The sequence below is a fragment of the Aplysia californica genome, unplaced genomic scaffold, assembly GCF_000002075.1.
Source record: "Aplysia californica isolate F4 #8 unplaced genomic scaffold, AplCal3.0 scaffold00169, whole genome shotgun sequence".
In the NCBI taxonomy this organism is placed as follows: domain Eukaryota; kingdom Metazoa; phylum Mollusca; class Gastropoda; order Aplysiida; family Aplysiidae; genus Aplysia; species Aplysia californica.
The window spans coordinates 46,736-68,798 of NW_004797439.1; the positions used below are offsets into that span (position 1 = coordinate 46,736).

General features: G+C 39.4%; 1 protein-coding gene across 1 annotated transcript in view; it reads left to right on the top strand.

Annotated features, from left to right (window-relative positions):
* The window catches only part of LOC101851266 (neurogenic protein mastermind), a 29,194-nt gene extending 9,491 nt beyond the window's left edge, over positions 1-19,703 (top strand). Inside the window, exons 4-11 of the mRNA XM_005097973.3 lie at positions 565-1,555; positions 2,215-2,337; positions 2,791-2,994; positions 3,720-3,975; positions 5,519-5,600; positions 6,038-6,172; positions 7,090-7,270; positions 11,212-19,703. Coding sequence (XP_005098030.2) covers positions 565-1,555; positions 2,215-2,337; positions 2,791-2,994; positions 3,720-3,975; positions 5,519-5,600; positions 6,038-6,172; positions 7,090-7,270; positions 11,212-11,672 — 2,433 coding nt within the window. The 3' untranslated portion in view covers positions 11,673-19,703. The remainder of the gene's footprint in view (positions 1-564; positions 1,556-2,214; positions 2,338-2,790; positions 2,995-3,719; positions 3,976-5,518; positions 5,601-6,037; positions 6,173-7,089; positions 7,271-11,211) is intronic.
* Positions 19,704-22,063: the final 2,360 nt, after the last annotated feature.

Below are 22,063 nucleotides of genomic sequence, written 5' to 3' on the forward strand. Positions count from 1 at the left end.
GGGAGTTGAATACAGCAGTTATTAATTTAACTTTTTTTTTCTTTGCTTTTTTTAGGGGAGTTGGCTTGTTTTGTTTTGTTTTATTTTTTTGCTTGCTGTTTGTTTGTTTGTTTGTTTGTTTATTGTCTTAATTTGTGTACACCCCCCGGGGCGGTGCCACTGACTGAAGTATCTTTAGGCCATTCCCAAAGGGGGGGACATTTCTCGTTCATGCACAGTAAAATTGTAAATGGGCTGACTCAATGATGTCATGCTCATAACTGTGCCTGATCTACGACAGGGAACTGCTGTTTTTTCTTTCCTAATCCTTACTGTTGTTATTTTTCCTCTACTTCTTTTGTATACTTGTCGCTCTCTTGTGACCCGCTATTTCCGGGGTGCCTTGAAAGTCGAAACAGACTTTGTGCTGTTGAAGCTACAGAGGTGAGCAGAGTAAGCCTGATTCCCTGTAAAGACTTCTCTGTTGACATCCACCCCTTGGCGCTCATATGACCTTATGCAGTTGCGAGTGCCGTAAAACCTCTACTAAATAAAAATAATAATTTCTGTACTTCTGTTTTGCAGTCATCATCAAGTCTTCAGCCCCTGCACGTGAGTACAGACGGGACCCTCCAGAACTCTCACAGCGTGTATGCGAACCACCACACAGCCAACGTACACACAGGCTCTGACTTGACCTTGGGCCACCTGCGAGCAGCGGACGGGACCTTGAAACAAAGCAATAACAACAACAACAACAATAATAATGTTAATAATAACAATGTGAACAACAACAACAACGTTAACAACAACAACAACACGTACAGTTGTATAGACAAAAACCACATGTACTTCGCCCCCCACAGCCCATTCCACATATTGGATTCTCCGACAACGCCGTCCGACTTGGATAACGGGGGCGGGCGTCTACAGCAGCAACGCAAGATCGCAATGAGCGCTGGTGATGGTGATTTTGGTGGCGGTGGTGGTGGCAGCAATGGTAGCAACCACTTTCAGAGTCAGGGTCAGGGAGGAGGAGGAGGAGGTATGGGTGATGGAAAGGTATCCAGTTTTCCGAGCAATCAGCTGGGAGTGTCTTCGCAGTTACAAAGCAGTGGTCTTTCTCCCGCTGCACGGATGTCTAGTCCTGGGAATATAGACTCGAACACGCTCGCTGCTGCTATCCTTCAAGAAAGGCTGAACAACCAACAGTTGCAGCAACAACAGCAGCAGCAACAACAACAGCAGCAGCAGCAGCAACAACAACATCACCACCACCAGCAGCAGCAGCAGCAAAAGCTTCAGCAGCTGCAGCTGCAACAGCAACAGCAGCTTCTCGCAAACCATTTACAACAACAGGTCCGCTTCCATCAACAACAACAACAACAACAACAGCAGCAACAACAACAACAACAACAGCAGCAACAGCAGCAGTTAAAGCAGGGTGGACTGAGGAAACAGTTCTTGCCCGAGCAGATACTGCAACTGGGCGGAGGACTTCCCCTGCCAGCCATGGTCAACTCTGGAGCGGTCAATTTCACCCCGGGACCTAACCCTTTCTTTGTCAGCTCTCCAGGTAAGAAGATCACAAGGGTTCATATCCAGTGTGCAGAAGCATTTATGCGGCATCGTGGTGAAATTAGGCGCTTGTCCAAATTAATAATGAGACCGAAGATACATTTGTCCACCTGTTTGGCAATTTTTATCAACTTTTTGGGGAGGGTGTGTGTGTTTGTGTCTATATGTGTGCATGTGTGCATACAAGTAAAAATCCTACTTGAACTAAAACTGTCTTCAACTCATTTACCGAGGCCAGACAATGAAATACTTCAGCCTTATTTTATATGGGCTCTTTTTTGACTCATTAGAATAACATTTAAATGTTTGGGTTGTTTTTGTCTCTAAATGGATGGCTGGCGGGTGCTCTGGTGTGGTTTGCTCCTTCTTTCCCATCAAATATCTATCGTCCTTATCTCGCCTCCCTCTTTTTTTTGTCTGTTACTCTCTTCTAACCCATCTAATAATCGCCTCTTATAATATGACCTTATTGTGCTGCAAGTGCCATCAAACTCTCACTGAGACAAAGAAACTCTCCTCTTTCTTTTCTTTGTATGCCACTCTCTAGTATCATCTCTAACCTTCAAAGCTCAAATGACCTACTTGAGTTGCAAGTGCCTTAAAAGTTTTACTAAAACTAAACAATGTCTACAACACCCACCCCCCACCCCTCTCTAGCTCCCATGATCCCGGCCCATGCAGGCATTAACAGGTTCGCTCCAGGGGTCAACGGAGCGGTCAGTATGCTCAACACAATGCAGGCCCGGCCGAACATACCACATCATCTGAACTTTGGAGCCAGTAAGTCACACAAATATTGTAGGTCTTTGAGGCCAGTAGTTTCCATCTTTCATATATTTCTTGTTTTGTTTAGTTTTCATTTTGTAAATCTCTCTCTATGTCCCTTCCCCCTCTCCCCTCACCGTCTCTCTCTCTCTCTCTCTCTCTCTCTCTCTCTCTCTCTCTCTCTCTCTCTTTCTCTCTCTCTCTCTCTTTCTCTCTCTCTCTCTCTCTCTCTTTCTCCTTCTCTCTCTCTCTCTCTCTCTCTTTCTTTCTCTCTCTCTCTTTCACAAACCTTACCTATAAAGTTCATGTATCTGTTTGTATCCATTGTACTAAAATCCGAGGATTCACTTATTTCACCAGCACACCTCACATTTACTTATTAATAATAACAGTAATAAATGACATTTATATAGCGCTCAAACCCAATTAAAGTACACGGGCTCTGAGCACTTCTTATAATACCATCAGGACAAAACTTGAACCTTCCCCCTGGTGTGAACCCCCACCTGGGCTCGGGCATGACCTCTGACCCCACGGGTGTGGGCGAGGCCAACAAGCTAGGGGGAGCAGGGGACAAGCAGCGGCTGATTGAAGAAATGTTGCTACGGGACCCGCGGACCCAGGCTGTCTACCATCAGCTGTTGCAGCAAGCACTCATGCAGTACCCAGGAGGTCAGTAATAATTATAATAATAATTAATAAATTGCATTTATATAGCGCTTTTTCACGAAGAAGTGCTCAATGGGCTGTACTATAATACAAAGAACATATGCAGCGCACAGCTCCTATAGTATTCCTCTTTCACTTTCACTCTCTCTCTCACTCTCTCTTTGTCTCAGTCTCTCTCTCTCCCTCTCTCTCCCTCTCTCTCCCTCTCTCTCTCTCTCTCTCTCTCTCTCTACCTCTCTCTCCAGTACATCCTTGAGTAAAGACAATCCCACAAAACTTACCCAGACACCCTCGTATACATTGATGACATCACACAGTCATAAATTATTACAGAACAGAACAGCATGAATTAACGATACTGAGAGAACGTAGTAGATACTGAGAAAACATAATAATATTTGTATTGGGAATGTCAGAAACTACAGATTGAAGCTGGACTAAAACAAATGTGTTTTAAGAGCTCATTTTAATTTTGTAAAGGTGGTAGACTCTCGTAGATGAGCTGGTAAAGCGTTCCAAAGGGAGGGGGCGTGGTGTGAAAAAGCTCAACCTCCGAGTCTCTGACCTTTGCTTTGGACAGGTCTCAAAAGTCTTTTCTTCCATGATCTTAATTATTATTATCATTACTATTATTATTACTACTGATATTATTATATTTATCATTATTATTATAATTTTGTTACTAATAATTTTATTATTATTATTATTATTTTATTCTCTGGTCCCAGGTTATCAAGCAGCTCTGATCAACGCCATGCACTCCAACCCTCTGATGCTGAATGCTGTGCACGCCGCTGCTCCCACCGCACTGCTCAATCCAACGGTGCACGGTGCTGGGATGCGTCGCGACGGGGTGGAGTTCGTACCCGTGGAGGCTATGGGCCGGATGACTCACTCACCGTACATCGGTGACGTACTCTACGACCCCACCAGCTACCCCTTCCTCGGAGTGCATCCTCTGATTCCTAACATGCGACATTTCAGGCAAGTTGTATATTCTATGAGATGTCTTATCTCAGTTGTTAAGTGGGTGGTTGAAGGACCCTACTGGTAGATCCTACTTAATCTTTACTTTCCCCTCTGTTGTTTCTGTCTGTCTGTCTGTCTTACTTTTTCCCATTTTTCCTAGCTTTAAATGACCATTATTGTGTCGATGTGCTTCTCTTTACTCAAACAAACAAATCAATCGTTAAACTATCTATCACAGTGAGGAGTGATTGGTTGGTTGAAGGGTGCTCTGGTGTGGTTTGTTCCTTCTTTCCTATCAAACATCTTTTTCTCAAGTAATTCTTTGTACTTAAATGTTGCTTCTTTTTTCCTATCAAACATCTATCGTTCATATCTATCTCTCCTTCGTATGTTATTCTCTAGTAACACCTCTAATCTTTTTGCATTTATATATAATATGACCTAACTGTGTTGCAAGTACCGTAAAACTTTTACTAGAACTAAAAAATCAAAGTGAGGTTTGCTTGAGTCATGTTGAAGAACATTATCCCTTTTGGATTCGGTCTGGTATTATGATAAAGTTGTTTTGAAGTGTGACTAGTCCTTTCACTTCATTTTGCCTTTAAGTGACTAAGGTAAGGCAGGCTGACAAATTGGTTACATTTCAGATTTCGGCCCAATAGATATAGATTTGTCATTTTATAGGAGAGTTTGAACACTTCATTTGTGTGAAATGATTAAGGTATGTTAAAGTAATACTTTAAGAAAGTGGCATCCGTTGAAAATATACAAATTCAGCCCCTGCTTTGATTTTCATCTGATGTCTAAAAACGTGGATTGCAAGAAGTAACTCATTTTGCCAGCTTGTCTCTCAAATACTGTATTACAACTGCCATCGTTTTAAAAAGTGCAGTGTATGCAGTCTTTAGCTTTACATTTTTCCAGGAGAGCTAAAAAAAAATGAATGTTGTTACCAAGAAAACAACATTTCTTTCAAAGATAATAAGCAAGTTATTATCGAAATTGTATTCTTAAAAATATTAACTTGGGATGTTTGTAAAGAGTTTGTTTTCTTGGTCACAACCTTCAGTTTTTTGCTCTCCTGTACAACTGTAGAAACTGCATGTACTACACGTGGGCTCCAGTGGCTAAGTTAGTAGTGAGTTTAGGCTCAAGTAATGTCAAGCAAGTGTCGGTGACACGGGGATCAGATGGGTGGTCACTGGGGTGTGTCCTTGAGAAAGACCCGACAACCCTAGCTAAAAAATACAGGGCGCTGCACAGTGGCAACTGACAGTGGCATGATTGTAAACTGTTGTGTATAAAATTTGTGTAATATTGTGTATTTATGTATGTATTTATGCATATATTTATGTATGTACGTATTTATAATTATGTATTTATGTATGTATGTATTTATAATGATGTATTTATGTATGTATATGTATGTTTGCCATTGTAAACCAATGTGCCCTTCCGGGACAAATAAGAGTCATTTATTTCTTTATTATTGTATTTATACTGTACTCTTTAAAAACGCTGGCAGACAAGTTGTGACATGTCGTCCATTTATTTCCAGGAGTGGTCCATCTAATGAGCTTCACACCCGACTGGAGGAATGTTACGAGCAGTTCAAGGCTGTAGAGAAGGAGAGGAAAAAGGTAACAGCTCCTCTCAGGGTTTACGGGAGTGGTCTGGATAAAGTGTTTCTTGCTGTAGATGTGCATGTCTATGATTGTACTTGATATCTCTAATTCGTAATCAGCTTCTGAGTCTTCTCTGTCCTGTTTATTGTTCTTTTTTTCTTTCTTCTCCATCTCCTCCTCCTCGTCTTCCTTCTCTTTTTGTCAAGAAATTCTATATTTCATATCCTCATTAATTGTGTAAGTGGTTTTGGCGTGTGGGGTTTTTTGGGGGGGAGGGATGGTAGTGAAATGATGCTCTTGTCCCTCTGTTGTTGTTTGTTCATACTTGGGGTCTTTTAATAGTTGTAAAGAGCATAGAGCATACTGCAGAGCGTGGGTGGATAATGCACTATATGAATGCAATTATTATTTTTAAGTTACAAGTATAATCCTTAATATTTTTCTGTCTCCAGACGGAGGCTGAGTTAGCACGACAAAATCCTGGGAAGAAAGTGTCCAGCACCAACTCCATCCCCATCCCTCGGCTGCCATCCAACCCTTCACGGGTGGATAGACTCATTGTGGATTCCTTCCGGGAGCATGCTCGGGTCAGTTTTGTTTTGGTCATGCCCGTGTTTTTGTTTTGGCAGCATCAATATTGTTTTTGTCATGCCCATGTTTTTGTGTTTGCAGCATAAATATTGTTTTGGTCAGGCCCATGTTTTTATTTTGGCAGTATCAATATTGCTTTGGTTATGCCCGTGTCTTTGTTTTGATGGCAGCAGCAAACTTGCCAACTATTCCAAATTTCCCAGGACTGTTCCGAATTCATCAATAGGAAATCCGAAAAGCCATAACATACGGTCCACCAAAAACCAGTCCCCCTTGATGTTATTTTGTTTGTTGTAACATAATCTGATGTTTTAACTATGGGTTTCCCTGATTGGGATTTGAAAAAGTTGGCAAGCCTGCAGCATCAGTTTTGTTTTGGTCATTCCAATGTTTGTTTTAGTGATGCCATTTCTATTATACCCTTATGGTGGGTGATTGGTGGGTGCAGCAGTGTAGCTTGCTCCATAATCTTTCCTATCAAACATCTATCATCCTGATTTCTCCTCCTTCTTTTATGTATTTGTTGCTCTCTTGTAACACTTTTAATCTCTTTGTACCATTATCTCTCTAATTCAATCTTTGTACTAGGTGGCCCTCACCTGCTTCAGTTGCAAATATCTCGACTTCTATTTAATTTGGATGGTCATTTTTTTCACCTAAAGCGAGACAAATGAACAAGGTTTATGATGATACCAACAACTTTTTTCTCACTTCAATGCTTATTTGTCATTCATTTGTCTACTATTTTGTTCCATTTACTGACAAAATCTTTCAAAACACTTAAGATTCATCTGCAATATTAATTTAATTCTTGACTTTACAGCCCAAAAATTGATGAGCTCCTGATTCCACAGTGTCTTGACGCATTTATTATTATTTTTATTTATACATATGTTTGCTGTTTCATATACAGATCATTACACTGGTAGAAAAGATGGAGAAACTGCGCAGCATCAGTGTCCATGCTAACGTCCACTCCACTCTGGACCTGTGGTTAGAGAGTATCAAACGTGTACAGGCCAGTCGTAAAGACGAGATCGTCAACTCAGCCAATCGGCAGCGAGCAGGGGTTCCCAGGCAGCCCGATGATAAAGGTATGCTGTTTTAGTAAGAGTTTTACGGCACTTGCAACACAAATAGGTCATATAAATGCCGAAGATTAGAGGTGTTACTAGATAATAACATACAAAGAATAGAGGGATAATAGATGTTTGATAGGAAAGAAAAAGGAAACCACGTCAGAGCACCTGCCAATGACCCACCGGATATTTTGTTGTGTGCGACCATTGCAACTAGGTGGGCTAGTTGATCAAGAAATATGAGTGCTGAATATGCAAGCTAGAAGTCATGGGCTCTCTTCTGGCACTCTGAGAAATAGCCTGTGGAATCTAGCAGTGGTTATATGAGTCTTAAGTAGTTATAGCATTATATTCTTTGCTATTTTGATAGCTGCTCTTTCAACAGAAACAAGCTGAGGAAGGAACTCGAAAACTACACTGTAGTGTAAGTGTAAGAGGCCAACTTCTAGATAACATCCGTGCCATTTACGAGAACACCATAAGTGCAGTAGGAACGTCAGAGGGACTCACAGAATGGTGCGAGATAACATCCAGAGTAAGGCAAGGTTGTGTCTTATCACCACTACTGTTTATCATATATATGGATAGAATTACAAAAGAGGCCAACACAGAACCAGACGCCCTAAATGAATTACTCTTTACTGATGACCAAAGCCTGGCACACAAAGATGAACGAAGTTTCCAACACCACACCACCAGATTAAACGAGGAATGTAACAACTACGACATGAAGATCAACATCAACAAAACAGAGAAAATGAAAGTAAACAGAAAGCCAGAACCTCTCAGGATACACATCAACAACAACAGTCTCAGACAGGTCCAAGAATTTAAGTACCTCGGAAGTATATTCACAGAGGATGGGCGACTGAACAGAGAAATTAAAACACGAGTACAAAAGGCCAATAATGTTAGTTACTAGCTTACTCCACTACTGAAACATCCTAACATCCCCATGACCAGAGCTGTTAAAGTACTTTTAAAAAGGTACTTAAGTACAAATTTAAGTACAATCTAAAATATGTACTTAAGTACAGTAAAAGTACTTTCCTGTAAAATGTACTTGAGTACAAGTACTTTTTTAAAAAGTACTTATGAGTACATTTTGAGTACTTTCTGCTAATATGCTAAAAACTTCAGTGCTAATGCAAAACATCATATTGAATAACATATCTAGTATATTTTTAAAATTCGGCCATTTATTACTAATAATGTAAACAGTATACAAAGCATTTGAATATACGCACTGAATGTAGGTGGAAATTATCCGTGAAATTGAAAAAAAAACCCAGCAAACAAACAGACGCAACTAGTGAGCAAGTGATATTATGAATAGAATTTGTTTGAGCAAGACAATATGAACAAATGTAAGTCAGTCCAAGAGGTCGGAAAGTAGGAAAAGTATCAAAATTGCAAAATGTAGAGACAAAGTTGATCTAAGAAAATAAAAAAATTGATGAAAATGGACAGCAAAAAAAAAGTGCTTTGAATTCTTCTTTAACAAATCCTCAAGGAATCAAGGTAGCCTTAAGCACAAACCACAAAAAAAAAAGGAAAAAAGAAATTTAGGTAGCCTAAAAAATTGTTAGATTGATATACATCGAGAACTCAGTTTCAGTTTCAATTGATTATAATAGTGGTAAGACAGATTTTGGTCACACTGTGTAGTCCACGGTGCCCACGGCAAACCAAAATATGCCTACATGTAATTTCCTAGAGTCTAGTAAGTGTAGTGTAACCAAAAATTCTCTACTACAGTAGTCTCCGCCTAAGATCCCAGTGCTCGGGAGCAAGGGAAATACGGGATCTTAGCCCGACGAAGCTAAGGAAGAATCTACAGTGACCTAAGAACTGACGTGACCCCTGGGTAGGTTTATGACATATATGGCGAGCTAAGAGTGGTCATCCTTGATGACCAATCACAGTAGCATGGTGGCATGAGGCAAGCCATAATATTATACCGTACACTCATTAGCATATCGTCTCGAGATATTTATCTACGTTTATCCAGTTGCCCCTCCCCTTTACCTGTCCAAAAACTGTAGCCTTCCATCTCTGATTGAGTCCCCCCCGCCTTTGTCGTTACGTACCATTACGCTGTGACCAAACCAATTAAAATTCAGGCTGTCTCGCAATTTCGGGAATAGAGAAAAACTGCCTTCAACTTCAATGGTCAGGGAAGAGTTCACAGTTCATGTGATCCTGCCTGGAGCGAACTTGTAGGCCCAACCCACCCAGCGAGGGATGAAAGTTCAGGTGGCGAGCTCAGATGTGAGTGCGATGTTTGGGGAAAAGAAACGCCCATCGGTCAGTTCACACCTCGGTGTGATCCCGTCTGGGGATCATTGTACCGTTTCATGGAGTTTTACAGCGCATGTGATCACTTTCACAAGAGTGGCTGATCTTTGACGCGACGGACAGTTCTTTAATCTCAACTTTTAACTTTTGGTTGATCGGCTGTGCCCGCCCGGGTGTTTGTTCCGTAAATTATGATCGGAAATGTCGGCACTTATTCTTTCATTAAGCTTCAAAAGTACTCAAAATGTACTTGAAAAGTACTCAAAAGTACTTTTATAAAAAGTATCGGAGTACAGTAAAAGTACTGGTTCTCAAAATGTACCGGAGTACAGTAAAAGTACCGAAAATTGTAACGTAAGTACAAGTACCGGAGTACTTGTTCTCCGGTACAACCAGCTCTGCCCATGACAACAAAACTCAAAATGATCAACACCATATTCATCCCAACACTCACCTATCAATGCCAAACATAGACCACGAGCAAGACATTAGGGCAAAGAATTACAACATGTGAAATGCGATGCCTTAGAAAAGCAGTAAACAAGACCAGGCGAGACAAAATTAGAAACTCTGTAATCCGTAAAATGGTGGGCACAAATGAAGTCATGCGTCACATCCAACACCAAAGAATCAAATGGTTCGGACATCTTCTACGATTACCAACACACCATCCAGCACAATGTGCCTACATCCAAAAATTCGATGGCAACAAGGCTAGAGGGCGACCGAGAAAGACCAGGATAGATGGAGTCAGGGAAACATTAACCACCCACGGCATCCCCCTGACCCAAGCTCTCCGGCTGGCGACAGAGAGACGTCTCTTTCTTCCCGTGACACCCAAAAGGGTATAAGCGGCGGATAAAAGTAAAGTAAAGTAAAAAGCTCTTTCATGTCACTGTGAGCAAAACTGTTAACTGAGACAGGGCGATTTCTGAGGAGTAGATGTGAAGGGTTAATATGTATATTATGTGAGGTGTGCTGACAAAATGAGTTACTTTTCGCAATCCGCGGATAGAGAATAGACACATCAAATTTGTAGATTTTTAACTGATGTCATTTTCTTCAAATCAAACGTGTCTTTATCATTTCATATATAAATTGTATCAATAAAACTGATAAATTTGATGAATCTATCTGAGTTGGCAGGGATAAAATCCAAGAATTCACTCATTCAGTACTACAGACGAGAATACTCGCAAAACCTGGGCCCCGTCCACATACTAGCGACGAGTATTTTCGCATTCTGCCTCGCTATCTTTATAGAGAGAATTACTTTATCTACTACATGCCAAATTATTTGAACCTATCGTGATGCATTATGGGAAAGGTCAAGGAGACATTTTTTTCTGCTTGAACAGCCATTGAGCCCGCTAGATCTAGGGTTATCTTCCTGGGTAGACCTAATTTCATGTTGCCATAACAAAACTGCCCAGTATATGAGGGAAGTTCACTGCTGGAGCGATCAGCACTGAATGGGTTAACTCATTTCGTCAGCACACCTCACACATATATATAAATATGCGTATAATCCAGCAGCATTTGTCCACTACTATCTGTGTTTGTAGAGATAAAATCCGAGAATTAACTCATTTTGTCAGCACTCCTCACATATATATATAAGTATGTATATAATCCAGCAGCATTTGTCCACTCCACAGATGTGACAGCTCTGGCGGCCAGTATCGGTCACTTGTGTGTTCACACCCGGCTGGCCCGCACGGCCCAGTGGGCAGCCCTGCAGATGGCCGACAAGGAGAACCCGAAACTGACCAGCCACAGCGAAGTGGAGCTCACAGACCCTGTGGACTTGACCCCGTACATTCAGCCGTCTGCTGCAGAAGCTGCTAGCGCCACCACTCCCAGCGCCACTACCACGGCAGCAGCAGCAGCAGACGGGAACAGTGACAGTAAAAAGGATGATACGAAAGTCACGACAGAGCCGGCCAGTAAAGCGGAGGAAGACAAAGGGGATGGAGAAATCATCGAAGAACAGACTCCTCCATCTTCTGGGAAGGGAGATTCGAACTGTAATCCCCCCCAGCAGTCAAGCGGTGCGGAGAAGGTCAGCATTGTTTCTGCAGCTACCCAGTACACGCCCAAAATTCTGAAGCGAAGATAATAAAAACTTGTTGACCGTGTGTGTGTGTGGAGTAGTTGGTGTATTTCACACCGTTTCTGCCATGTCAGCGCCAAATGTCTTTTCATAGTTGTTGCGTTTCCATAGATGCTTGTATGGTGGGGTGTAGTCTGAATATGTCCACATTGTCAGCCCTGAAAATGTGTCCTCGACCCTTATGATGTCACAGAGAAGCAATGACCATGTGATGAACTAAATAATCATTTCCTCCCAAAGGTCAGCAAAAGCCTATGGGGTCATGCTTGTTTTGTCATGTGCCATGATGTGCTATAATTAGCAGGCTGTGATTTTTGTGTGTGTGATGAAGAGGCTTGTTCTTTTTTACTGGGACTGCTCTGTAACCATAGACATATGTCTCGTAAATGAAGCTGGGAGAAATGACCTGATATCTCTCCATAAGACTTGTGTTATGTGAAGTTTAAAGTCTCGTGAATTAAGCTGGAAGAAATTGGCCAATATCAGTGATAAGACTTGCGTTCTGTGAAGACTTACGTCTTGTAAATTTAGCTAAGAAATATTACCCGATATCTCTGATAAGACTTGTGTTCTGTGAAGTTTAAAGTCTCATAAATTAAGCTGAGAAAAATTAACCGATATCAATGATAAGACTTATGTTCTGTGTATTGTACAACTACAAGACATTGAAGTATTCCATTTTTCCTGAAATTTTAGGAGTTTTAGAACAAACAAAACAAAAAACAACTCTCAACCAGAATATGAAGAGCTGCATCTTGCGATAAAGTGCCATGACAAAACTGTTTTTGTTTGTACCAAGATGCAAATTTTATGTATATTTGAAACAGAAGGATTAAAACTATCCCAACAACAAAATCTGATTATAAAAAAGAATTTAATTAATATTGCAAGTAAAACTTATCTGTTGTGAGAGATTTTGTCTGTAGATGAAACTAAACATGAAACAGGAGACTAATGACAAAATTAGATAAGCATTGAAGAAAGAAAAATGAGGACGGTTGTAAGATTTTTATTAGCAAAGATATACACTGTTACCTCATCGTACAGCCATCCTTTCTAGTACTAAAATACACCTGTAATCTGACAAAAGTATACGGCACAAAAAGACACTCACTGTGGCTACTGCTACTCATCACACTTGTTATTGGTGGAGGAATCATCAGGCTTATCTCACCACATCAAGTGATACATACACTTTTTTGGAGTTGCAGCGCGTGCTGATCTTCAAGGGACATGTGATATAGTGTGGCTAGTTCTGAACAAGCTGTGGATTGTATTTTCTGTCCAGCTATGAAGCTGCAGATACAAGAATAGAAACGAAAAGCGTTATATAGAAGTTCGCATTTATAAGACATTTTGCTGCGCCCAAAGACTTTTTTCCATCATGCACTAGTCGATATATGATGCCAGAAGTCATTTGTCTTCAGCAATACACGTGGTGATTTTCCAAAACATGACTGTCCAAGATATGGTCTGAAAGATGAATATCTATGACATTATATATGCATATGTTATATAAAATATTTATTATCTCAAGGTTTTTTGCTGATACCAGCTGTGGCCCGATCACCTGAGTAAGAAAATGATAGCCACCTCTTGCATTGCACTGTCTTGTGTACTTATCAAAGTCTTTAACCATCTCGAGATTTGTTTTGATGACAAAAGTACCATACTTAACAGCTGCTTTTCTTTTTAACTTCATTTTATGACAGACAAATACCTAGATGTGTGATGGCAAAGACATATCATTGATCTTGGATGTAGCTGGTCTTGGAAAACATTCAATCAGCTCTTCATGATTTAGTGAAAGAAGCTTGTAGGGTTTTAGAGTTGAGATAAACAGAAACCCTCTTAGCTGTTTTGTACAGTAGTTTTTGTTTTTAGAAATATTGGCAAGCCTTTGCCTTTATTTACAAAGTTTAGTTGCCTGTGATGGTACTGTAGTTCGAGAGACAGTTAGATAGGACAAAATTCCTGGCTTGCCCCAGTAAAGAATGAAAGTTGTGGACAGTAGGAAGTTTGTGAGCTGGCAGAGAGCTAGAAAGTTTGCTTTGCTTTTGTTTTCCTTTTGTGGGGGTTTTTTTTAGAGCCTGAAAGTTTAGTTGACATTCACTGTTTTCTACTTGTCTTCGACTGTTATTTCTCCATTGCTTTGTTGTTGGCTTCAAGTGAGCACAGTTCTGAACACACGAAGAGAAATTGGTGAGAACAGGGACCAGATTTTTATCTTGTGTTTTGTTTTTACACTTTGGAGGTATTGGGAAGGGTTGAGATGGTGATGGAGACATTGCTTGCTTTTTTACCATTGTTTTCTTTTGCTTTTTTGTTGGGTTTTTTGTGTTTTTTTGTTTTGGCTTTTTCAATTTTCAAAAGCTGCGCGATCATTTGTTGAGCAACAGTTTGTGTTGTGTAGTGTGCAGGTGTTTATTCTATTTAGGCATGGATGGCCATTAGGTTGTGGGTTCGAATCTCATCAAGGGCCCAACGTTTAGTCCTTAGTAAAAAGGCCCTTTACACAAACTTTCCTCACTTCACCCAGATGGGAATGGCTGCCCAGCTTATAGATAGCAACAGATCTTGTCAGTTTGTTTATGTTTGAGCACGTGCAATCCGCAGCTTGCACTGTATGCTATCCGGGAAGCCGAGTATGTTTCTGAGTGCTCCAGGGTCTGCTAGGGTTATAATAGTTGTAAAACGCATAGAGCAAGCTGTAGAGCAAGGATATGGGCTTTGTAAATGCAATTAGTAGTAATAGTAGTAGTAGTATTCTTTTTTTCAATTGTTATCATTGTTATTTATTATTATTTCTTTTGTTCTGTACATGTGCTCAGCACGTGTGCTGTTTCTGATGGCTTTGTGGTTGACACAGCCACTGATACATTTGGGAGGTGGGATGCTCTTACATGTACAGAGAACTGATACAATTGTGTCCCTGTTTTTTTTTACTTTGACACAAAATATACTGAGGTAGACCGTCAGCATCTGAGGTGTTGTGTAGTAGTGGAAAGTTAGGCTCTTAGCTCATCTTCTCAAAAGACTTGAGTTTGATTTCATCGTGGGAAAGATATTGTATTATAATGTGTTCCCATCTGTTGCAGTGGTTAGTATCCTGGTATCCTGCACAGCCCATGTTGGCTTTGATTGAGAAGCAGGGCTGTTAACAGCTCAAGGCTCATCTCCCAAATAATCTATCCTGTATCAACATTTGATACCTTTTTATGAAGTTAGGCAGCATTTCACTCGATGAACTCTGAGGATGATGGGACCTTGGTGCATTGGATAGTCCAAATTCTGTAGATAGTGTCCAAATTATGCTCATGTTGTGCCCAAGCAAAGTGTTGCATTGTCAAAACTGAGACTTGAGATAAAGGTTTTTGAGAACAGTGCCAGGGATGACTGGTGACCGTATTAAACTATGAGTGCGCTGACTTAAGCTGTATGTAAAATGGCTTCGGAGTATGTAGCATGAGTAGTCTAGTGGTAAGAATAGTACTACCGGACTCGTAATCATGAATTTTCCTCACTTCACCCAAGTGTGAATTAGTACCCAGCCAGAGACAGCGGAAGATCTTGTCAGTATGTTAGTGTTTTAACACCTGTAAAATGGCAGCTTGCACTGTATGCTTCCGGGAAAAATTAGATTGTTTCAGAATGCTGTCAAGTCTGCTGAGGTAATAGTATAGATTGTACAGCACCGAAGAGCTTGCTGTTCTGTGGGAATTTACGCTATACAAATGCTTTTTATTATTTATAAAATTGATAATTAAGTGTTGAGGATGCAAGTTTTTGTAGAACAAAGTAACACTCTGATATGATTAATGTGGCTTCCCAGGCAGACAACTTCCTAAATATGGGTCAACAATGTTAGATTGGAATTATAGTTAGATGTGGTCTACACTGTTATATTTTCTTGTTCTTGTTGTTTGTTTTTGTTTTTGTTTTAAATAGTAGGGTTTTTTTAGGTAGTGTTCAGGTAGTAGGCTTTTTGGGGGGTGGGGGTATTTGGACACTTGGTCTCATGTCAAAGTCAGCTGATGTTACTAAACAGTTCATTACTTGGCTTAAAACACTGCACACTACTAATGAGAGGAGAGAGTCATAGTATCGCACTTGATTGAACTCTGACTGCACCTTCCATAAAATTGACGGTCATGGTGTAGTCATTTGTATATTTGTTGCCATTTTATTATGTGATTGTTAAGATATGTGAAGCACATATTATGTAAATATTCCGGAAGCTGTCTCATGTGAGCCAAGCGCTGTGATGAAGAAGGTAGTATTTACTTCACGGGAGCTAGACAAACTTCAGTCTAGCTCACCAGTAAAGATGTAAGTCTTTACGTTTTTAATTTTTACTCGAGAAAGTTTGTTTTTGTATATATTTATTTAATTAAGTTTCAGTTTTTTTCTTGGTTGTGATGGTCTGAAAGAGTTATTTTCATCTTTTAATTAAGTCGAGTGACAGAGAAAGGTCAGGATCATGTAGCTTTTTTTTTTAGAGTATCCGAGCAAAGGAATAAGTGGAGAGCCATGATTGTCGATGTCTGTCGCAGATCTGGCATTTGATGATGATGATGATGATTACTTTTGTGCAGTAGTTCATAGTTGGAGCTTTTGAGGGATTAAACAATTGAGGGTTTTTTGTTGGGAGAAAAAAAAATCTTGTGACACACAGTGTTGTTGCTTCTCAAGTTCTGATGGTATAATGACTTAATGTACTTGGGAACAGATTACCATCTGAAAACAAATCAAAATGACACACATTTCATGAACAATTAGCGACAAATTTTTAAACTTTGGCTAGTTTATTATAATTGCGTGTCACATGCTCAGTGTCAGACTCCGCAGTCATACATCTCTTTTCAAATTGGCGTATGGCGGAGTTTTACACTCAGCAGTTGATGTCGATCTAAATCCAGAACGTATAGATTGACACATGAACATAGAAAAGCAAAATGATATTAAAGCAAATTTCTAGTTGTTTGATGACATAATCAGTAACTGCTTGATGGTGACAGAGAATTGTACTTGGCTTTACAATGTGAAACCTCTAGTTTATGATCTGTTGGTGTCTGCATAGCTGGATGTGAAATGGGTTGGCCTGACAATGTTTACGGTGGGAGCAAATTTGTTTTACATGGCAATTTTGTCCCAAAGAGTGAAAGCATTTCACAGTAGTTTGTTTTCACTGGTACTGTAAGGAAACGTTATATTAAAAAGCTTTGCTTTTTCAAGAATTGACATTCCTTTTCCCAGAAATACCAACACAAATCTGTATGTCATCAACTGGTTTTGACAACTCGGAGATGTAACTAATGAAATGAAATTTTGCTACTTAGCCCTACCAGGATAAGCCTGCCAAAAATTTTGTTTAGTTTTTCTGTCTTGTTCAAGTATAATTAATGACCAGGACATTGCTGTCCTGACCGAAATTTTCCATTGTTTGTCATCAAAAATAGTTAGTGGCTCCGTTCTCTTGATCCCATCAGTAGCATTTATTTTAACACTCAAATAATAATATTCTTTTGAGAACAATGAGATTTTTTGTACTGATTCTTTGAGAGATTGCTCTTTATTTTTTTCCTTTTTTCACATAAACTTCCTGTGTCATTAAATCATACAAACTGTAGATCTCCTTTATTAAGGCAATCATATAAAGTTATTGCCATGATTTGTATTTCTAGATCCATTTTGTAGAGAACTTGAGATGAGTTATTACTAGTTTATTTTGTTTTCCCCTGTGACAGCAGTAATTTCTTTAGAATGACTTTAGAACACATGGATAGAGTGGCTTTTTGTTGTGTCTGTTTATGCATACATTCATGAACTTTTATCTAGATACCAACTTCCTTTGATCGTAGAATAGAGTTGGCATGAATGATGTTAGAAGCTTCGGCACTCAGGTTTGCTAGTTTTGCTTTTATGCTTATTGTACACAGCTTTGATGGCTTCTACCATTCCCATGCCTCTTAAAAGTAATTCTTCCCCAGTCTTGCTGGGTTGTTGTTGTTGTTGTTGTTGTTGTTGCTGTTATTGTTGTTGTTGTTGTTGTTTCAGATTTGTGCACCATTTTGCTATGTGTTGAGCCTTTGCTCTTGTTACCATGCCGCGTTGATCGCTGACCAACTGGTAGCCCATTATGCATATCGCAAGTTATTGCAAAGATCTCTTTATTCTCTGCGTGTATTGAGACAATGTGATGTATTTTTAAAAGAAAAAAACAACGCTATTTTTGTCTGAGTGGATATTTGAATATATATTTTGTTTGGTTTGCTCTGTACATAGCCAGCTCAATCCTGTTGCCATGCTTGCTGATTCACAAAATGGTCTTTCTGCGCACCGTGTGTTCTTGCTACAAGGGAATTTGTCGGCATTTCCTGAAGCTGTTTCCGTCTGCTTCAGTCTTTTATTATAATAATATATGTTCAGCAAGTGATTTGGATCTGAAAATGTTGCACAAAATTTAGATGTGTATACACCGGTACCTCCGCTTCTAGAGTGATGTGTGTTGTGAGTATTGTTGTCCCTTAAGTCAGCGATTTTTAAATTCCATTCTGGTTACTATTAATAGATTTTAGAACGAAATATGTTGTGAATATTTTTGCTCGTTGTTGTCTTTTCTGCTGTTTTATTGGTGTTCCTTAATTGTTTCCCAAGTAGAACTTGGTATTAATTTGTCATTTTTTAAATGAATTATATTGTTTGTGTTTTGGTTTGTTGTAGCCAAGATGGCATGTTTTGCTTTGAATCGGGGTGTGCTGGTTTTCTCTTAAAATGATTTGTACCAAGTGCGTCACATGATGATACATTCTCTGAGCGTAGAGTTGTACGCCAAATGGCTAGCTGGAACTGTAGGTGAATATTGTTATCAAGAAACCCTGTGTACAGTTTTTATTATATATATACATAGATATATATTTAGTTGCCCACCTAGTAGAGTGGTATGATGTAGTAATGGTGAAGGATTTAATGTAGATTGGATTTGATGGACTTTGTTATAGAGATGTAGGGCAAACGCAACTGTGGTGGGGAAGATGAGACCGAGAAAAACCTCCCGATGTGGTAGGTTTGAAGTGGTAAGTTGAATCAATCAGCTGGGCCTGCTGAACTTTGAGCACAACTTTAGATCGGAGCTACTTGATATTTTTGCCATGCCAACTTTATGATCAGGTCCTATCAGACATGATTAGGTAGGCCGACAGGTACTTTATCTGCAAGTCACAAAACTTTTTTAAGGGTTCCCCTCACTCTATGAAATATTACAGCAACTGCGGTAAACATGCACTTATCATTACATGGCATTGGACTGAAGAATGAGGGCCCAGCTGTTGCTGGATTGATAACAACGACTACAACAACATTTTGGGTTCCATGTTGCTTAAAAATAAGATAGGATCTTTTCAGTATTATTGTTGTTCTCTTGGAAAATATACTTCAGCTCCTGTCAGTGGCAGAAAAGCACTGACTAGTTGAGCTGCACAAGCAGAAATCATTTGTTCTTTCGGTTGTTAACACAAAAAGTGGTGTCGGAAAAATGGTTAACATGGGCGCCTGGAAAAGGGTGTCCTGTCGGGAAACTTGTTGTGGTCTTTGTCGCCCTTTTGCCGAGCCCGATATGATATCCTTGTCTATAGATCCATTTATATATATATATATATTATATATGTTTATACATGTGAGTATACTCATGTTTATGATGTTAACTATGTCTATTTCAAGACTGTTAGAGGTTAGTTTTTGCACAGACGATCACCGATTTTTTATTGACCCAAGAGTGACAAAATGTAGTTCATTCTGTGTGATATGTAGATATACAGTACGTCGACCAAAACAAAACTCTGGGATTTTCTTTCCTGCTTTTTTTTTTGTTTTTTTGTGTTTTATACTTTTTTAACTGCAATCATGTTGCTTTATGTCAATTTGACCACGTTTGACATTGCTGTGATAAAGGAGAGTAACGAAAGATGACACAAACTGAAATTTACTATACAAGCAAATGAGATATGTTTGTATTCTTGATTTATTTATGAACAAAAAGGAAAAGAATATGAAGCACAAAATAATCAATATATTTTCTTACAAATACATTAATGACAGGAGTGTATATATATATTGAGGCGATGTACGTACAACACCATCTTGGTGTGGTATGGTTTTCTTTTCGTTCCTTTTGATTCTGATGTGTGTTGTATACCTTTGTGATAGATCGACGTGGTCTTCCTGGTGTTCAGACTTTCTGGCCTCCGGGCCTTCCCCTGTGCGTGCTTATGATTGTGTGGTGTGTCGTGCTGTGGAAGACAGGTGGTAAAGCTTGCAGAGTCTTGAGATGGTAAAAGTCGTGCTCCTGCTATACAAGCAGCGCTACTTGTGACAGAGTTGTTGCATTGTTGCAGACTGACTAAGGATTTTTTTGTATGACAAAGAAAGAACTGCAGGTCCAAACATGGAAAATAGAATAAAACGTTGCTCCATGTTTTTTGTCCAAGATAATGATGTAGCTCTTTGTCTAAATTAATGCTCTTTAGCTTTTGTATTTTCCGACTGCTCAAATTTTTAGGACAATGAACACATTACAGTAAAGTTGTGTGAGCACTCTGTCAGAGGGGCTATGCCATTATAGAAAGCACTGTCAGGTTTCAGTAGTGCACCCACCTACATGTTTATTTATACCTTGATATTGGAATTTTTAGGATAACTAGCTAAGGATCTGGATTTATACAAACGTATGCAATGCTCAAAGCTTAATCATCTGCCATGAAATTTTAGCTCTCCCGAAGATGAAAGTTTTTGATACTGGACTTTTGAGTGTCTTTTTTCTTCGTGTTCTTCTTTGGTTTGTCTGTTTGAGTGTGATGCTTTACCACTTCAGCTTTTGCTGGATGGAGTAGCCTACTTAGCCGATGATGCTGATGTAAGACATCTTTTTTTGTTTCTTGCCAAAAGTTTTGTTTATTTCTTCATCATGCTATGGAGAGAACGACTTTCATGATGTTGGCAAATTGTTTTGAAACCTGTTTCTGCTTTTTGACTCCAGAACCAAAGGATATTGAATGGCTACCTTCTGAGCTTTCCATTATTAAATCAAAGTACCAATTCTGTAGAAAGTGAAACATCAACAATAAATTGGTCGCTTTTAAGGATAAGGGGGCTACCTCAAAAAATGCTGTTTTGAGAAAATCAAAGGTAAAGTTTCTGCCCCTTGTTCAGTTTCTTTAAAAGACAAGGAGAGTTTTCTCTATAGCCAAACTAATATATTGACCAATGAAGCCAAACTTCTCCTATAGGTAGGCAATGCCCACTGTTGGTGTAGGTAAAGATTTCTGGAAACCCTCGAAATATGGGTTAGCCCGCTTGTCCTTAAAAGCTACCAATTATTGCTGTTCTAGTAAGATATATCGGCCTCATGCCATTTTCAACGCGATAAAACTATTCAAAAGGTGTGACTCTTCATTAATATCCATATATGTCTCCGATAGGACTGAGTCAAGTCTGTGGTAACCTGTGAAACATTCTCAAAGAACCGAAGTTTCAGAATACCTCATTGTGAATTGGTAGCTTTTAAGCACAAGGGGGCTATCCCGAAAAATGATGCTGTTTGAGAAAATCAAAAATAAAGTTTTTGGATCCTTATTCGGTTTCTTTAAAAGACAAAGAGTTTTCTCTATAACCCAACAAATTTACATACCAGTGAAACCAAACTTCTCTTATACGTAGGGCAATGCCCACTTTTGGTGTAGGTCAACATTTATGGAAACCCCCGAAATCAGGGTTAGCCCGCTTGTCCTTAAAAGTGACCAATTCCAATTTCAGTTGCCAGAACTACAGTTCACCATGATATGTTTATTTTCCAGTCAAGCTAATGATTTATTAAAGAAATTGGATGGCACTTTTCACTTCAAGGAATGTGTGAACATGATAAGGGAAGGATAGATTGATCCCAGTCTTTACTCTCATCTGAAGTACTTCCAACTCTTTACATGAAACTTGGAAGTTTTTATAACAAATTTACATTGGTATAAAAGAAAGAGTGAACACATGACTTTGATTTGGACAGGGTATTTTTTAAATCTTTGTCTTTGTATATTTTGCTTGAAATTTGTAAAGTGCATTTATGTGATGATGAAGTGTGAATAAGACATGAAACATGTGGAAGATGAGATATTGCTGTGGTAGAAGATTGCTTCTGATAGAGCAACAATGGAGAGGTTGTAAGCATGTTGCCAAACCTTCTGTTGATAGAAGTCCTAAAGCTGAATATCGTCAATGTGCTTCTAGAATGGTCAAAGTCAGACTTACACCTGTCAATCAAACTGACAGACTTTGGCATTTTCTATACAATGGCTTACCATCATATTGTTGAACTGTGTAAACATAATGATGAATTTCCAACTGAAGTT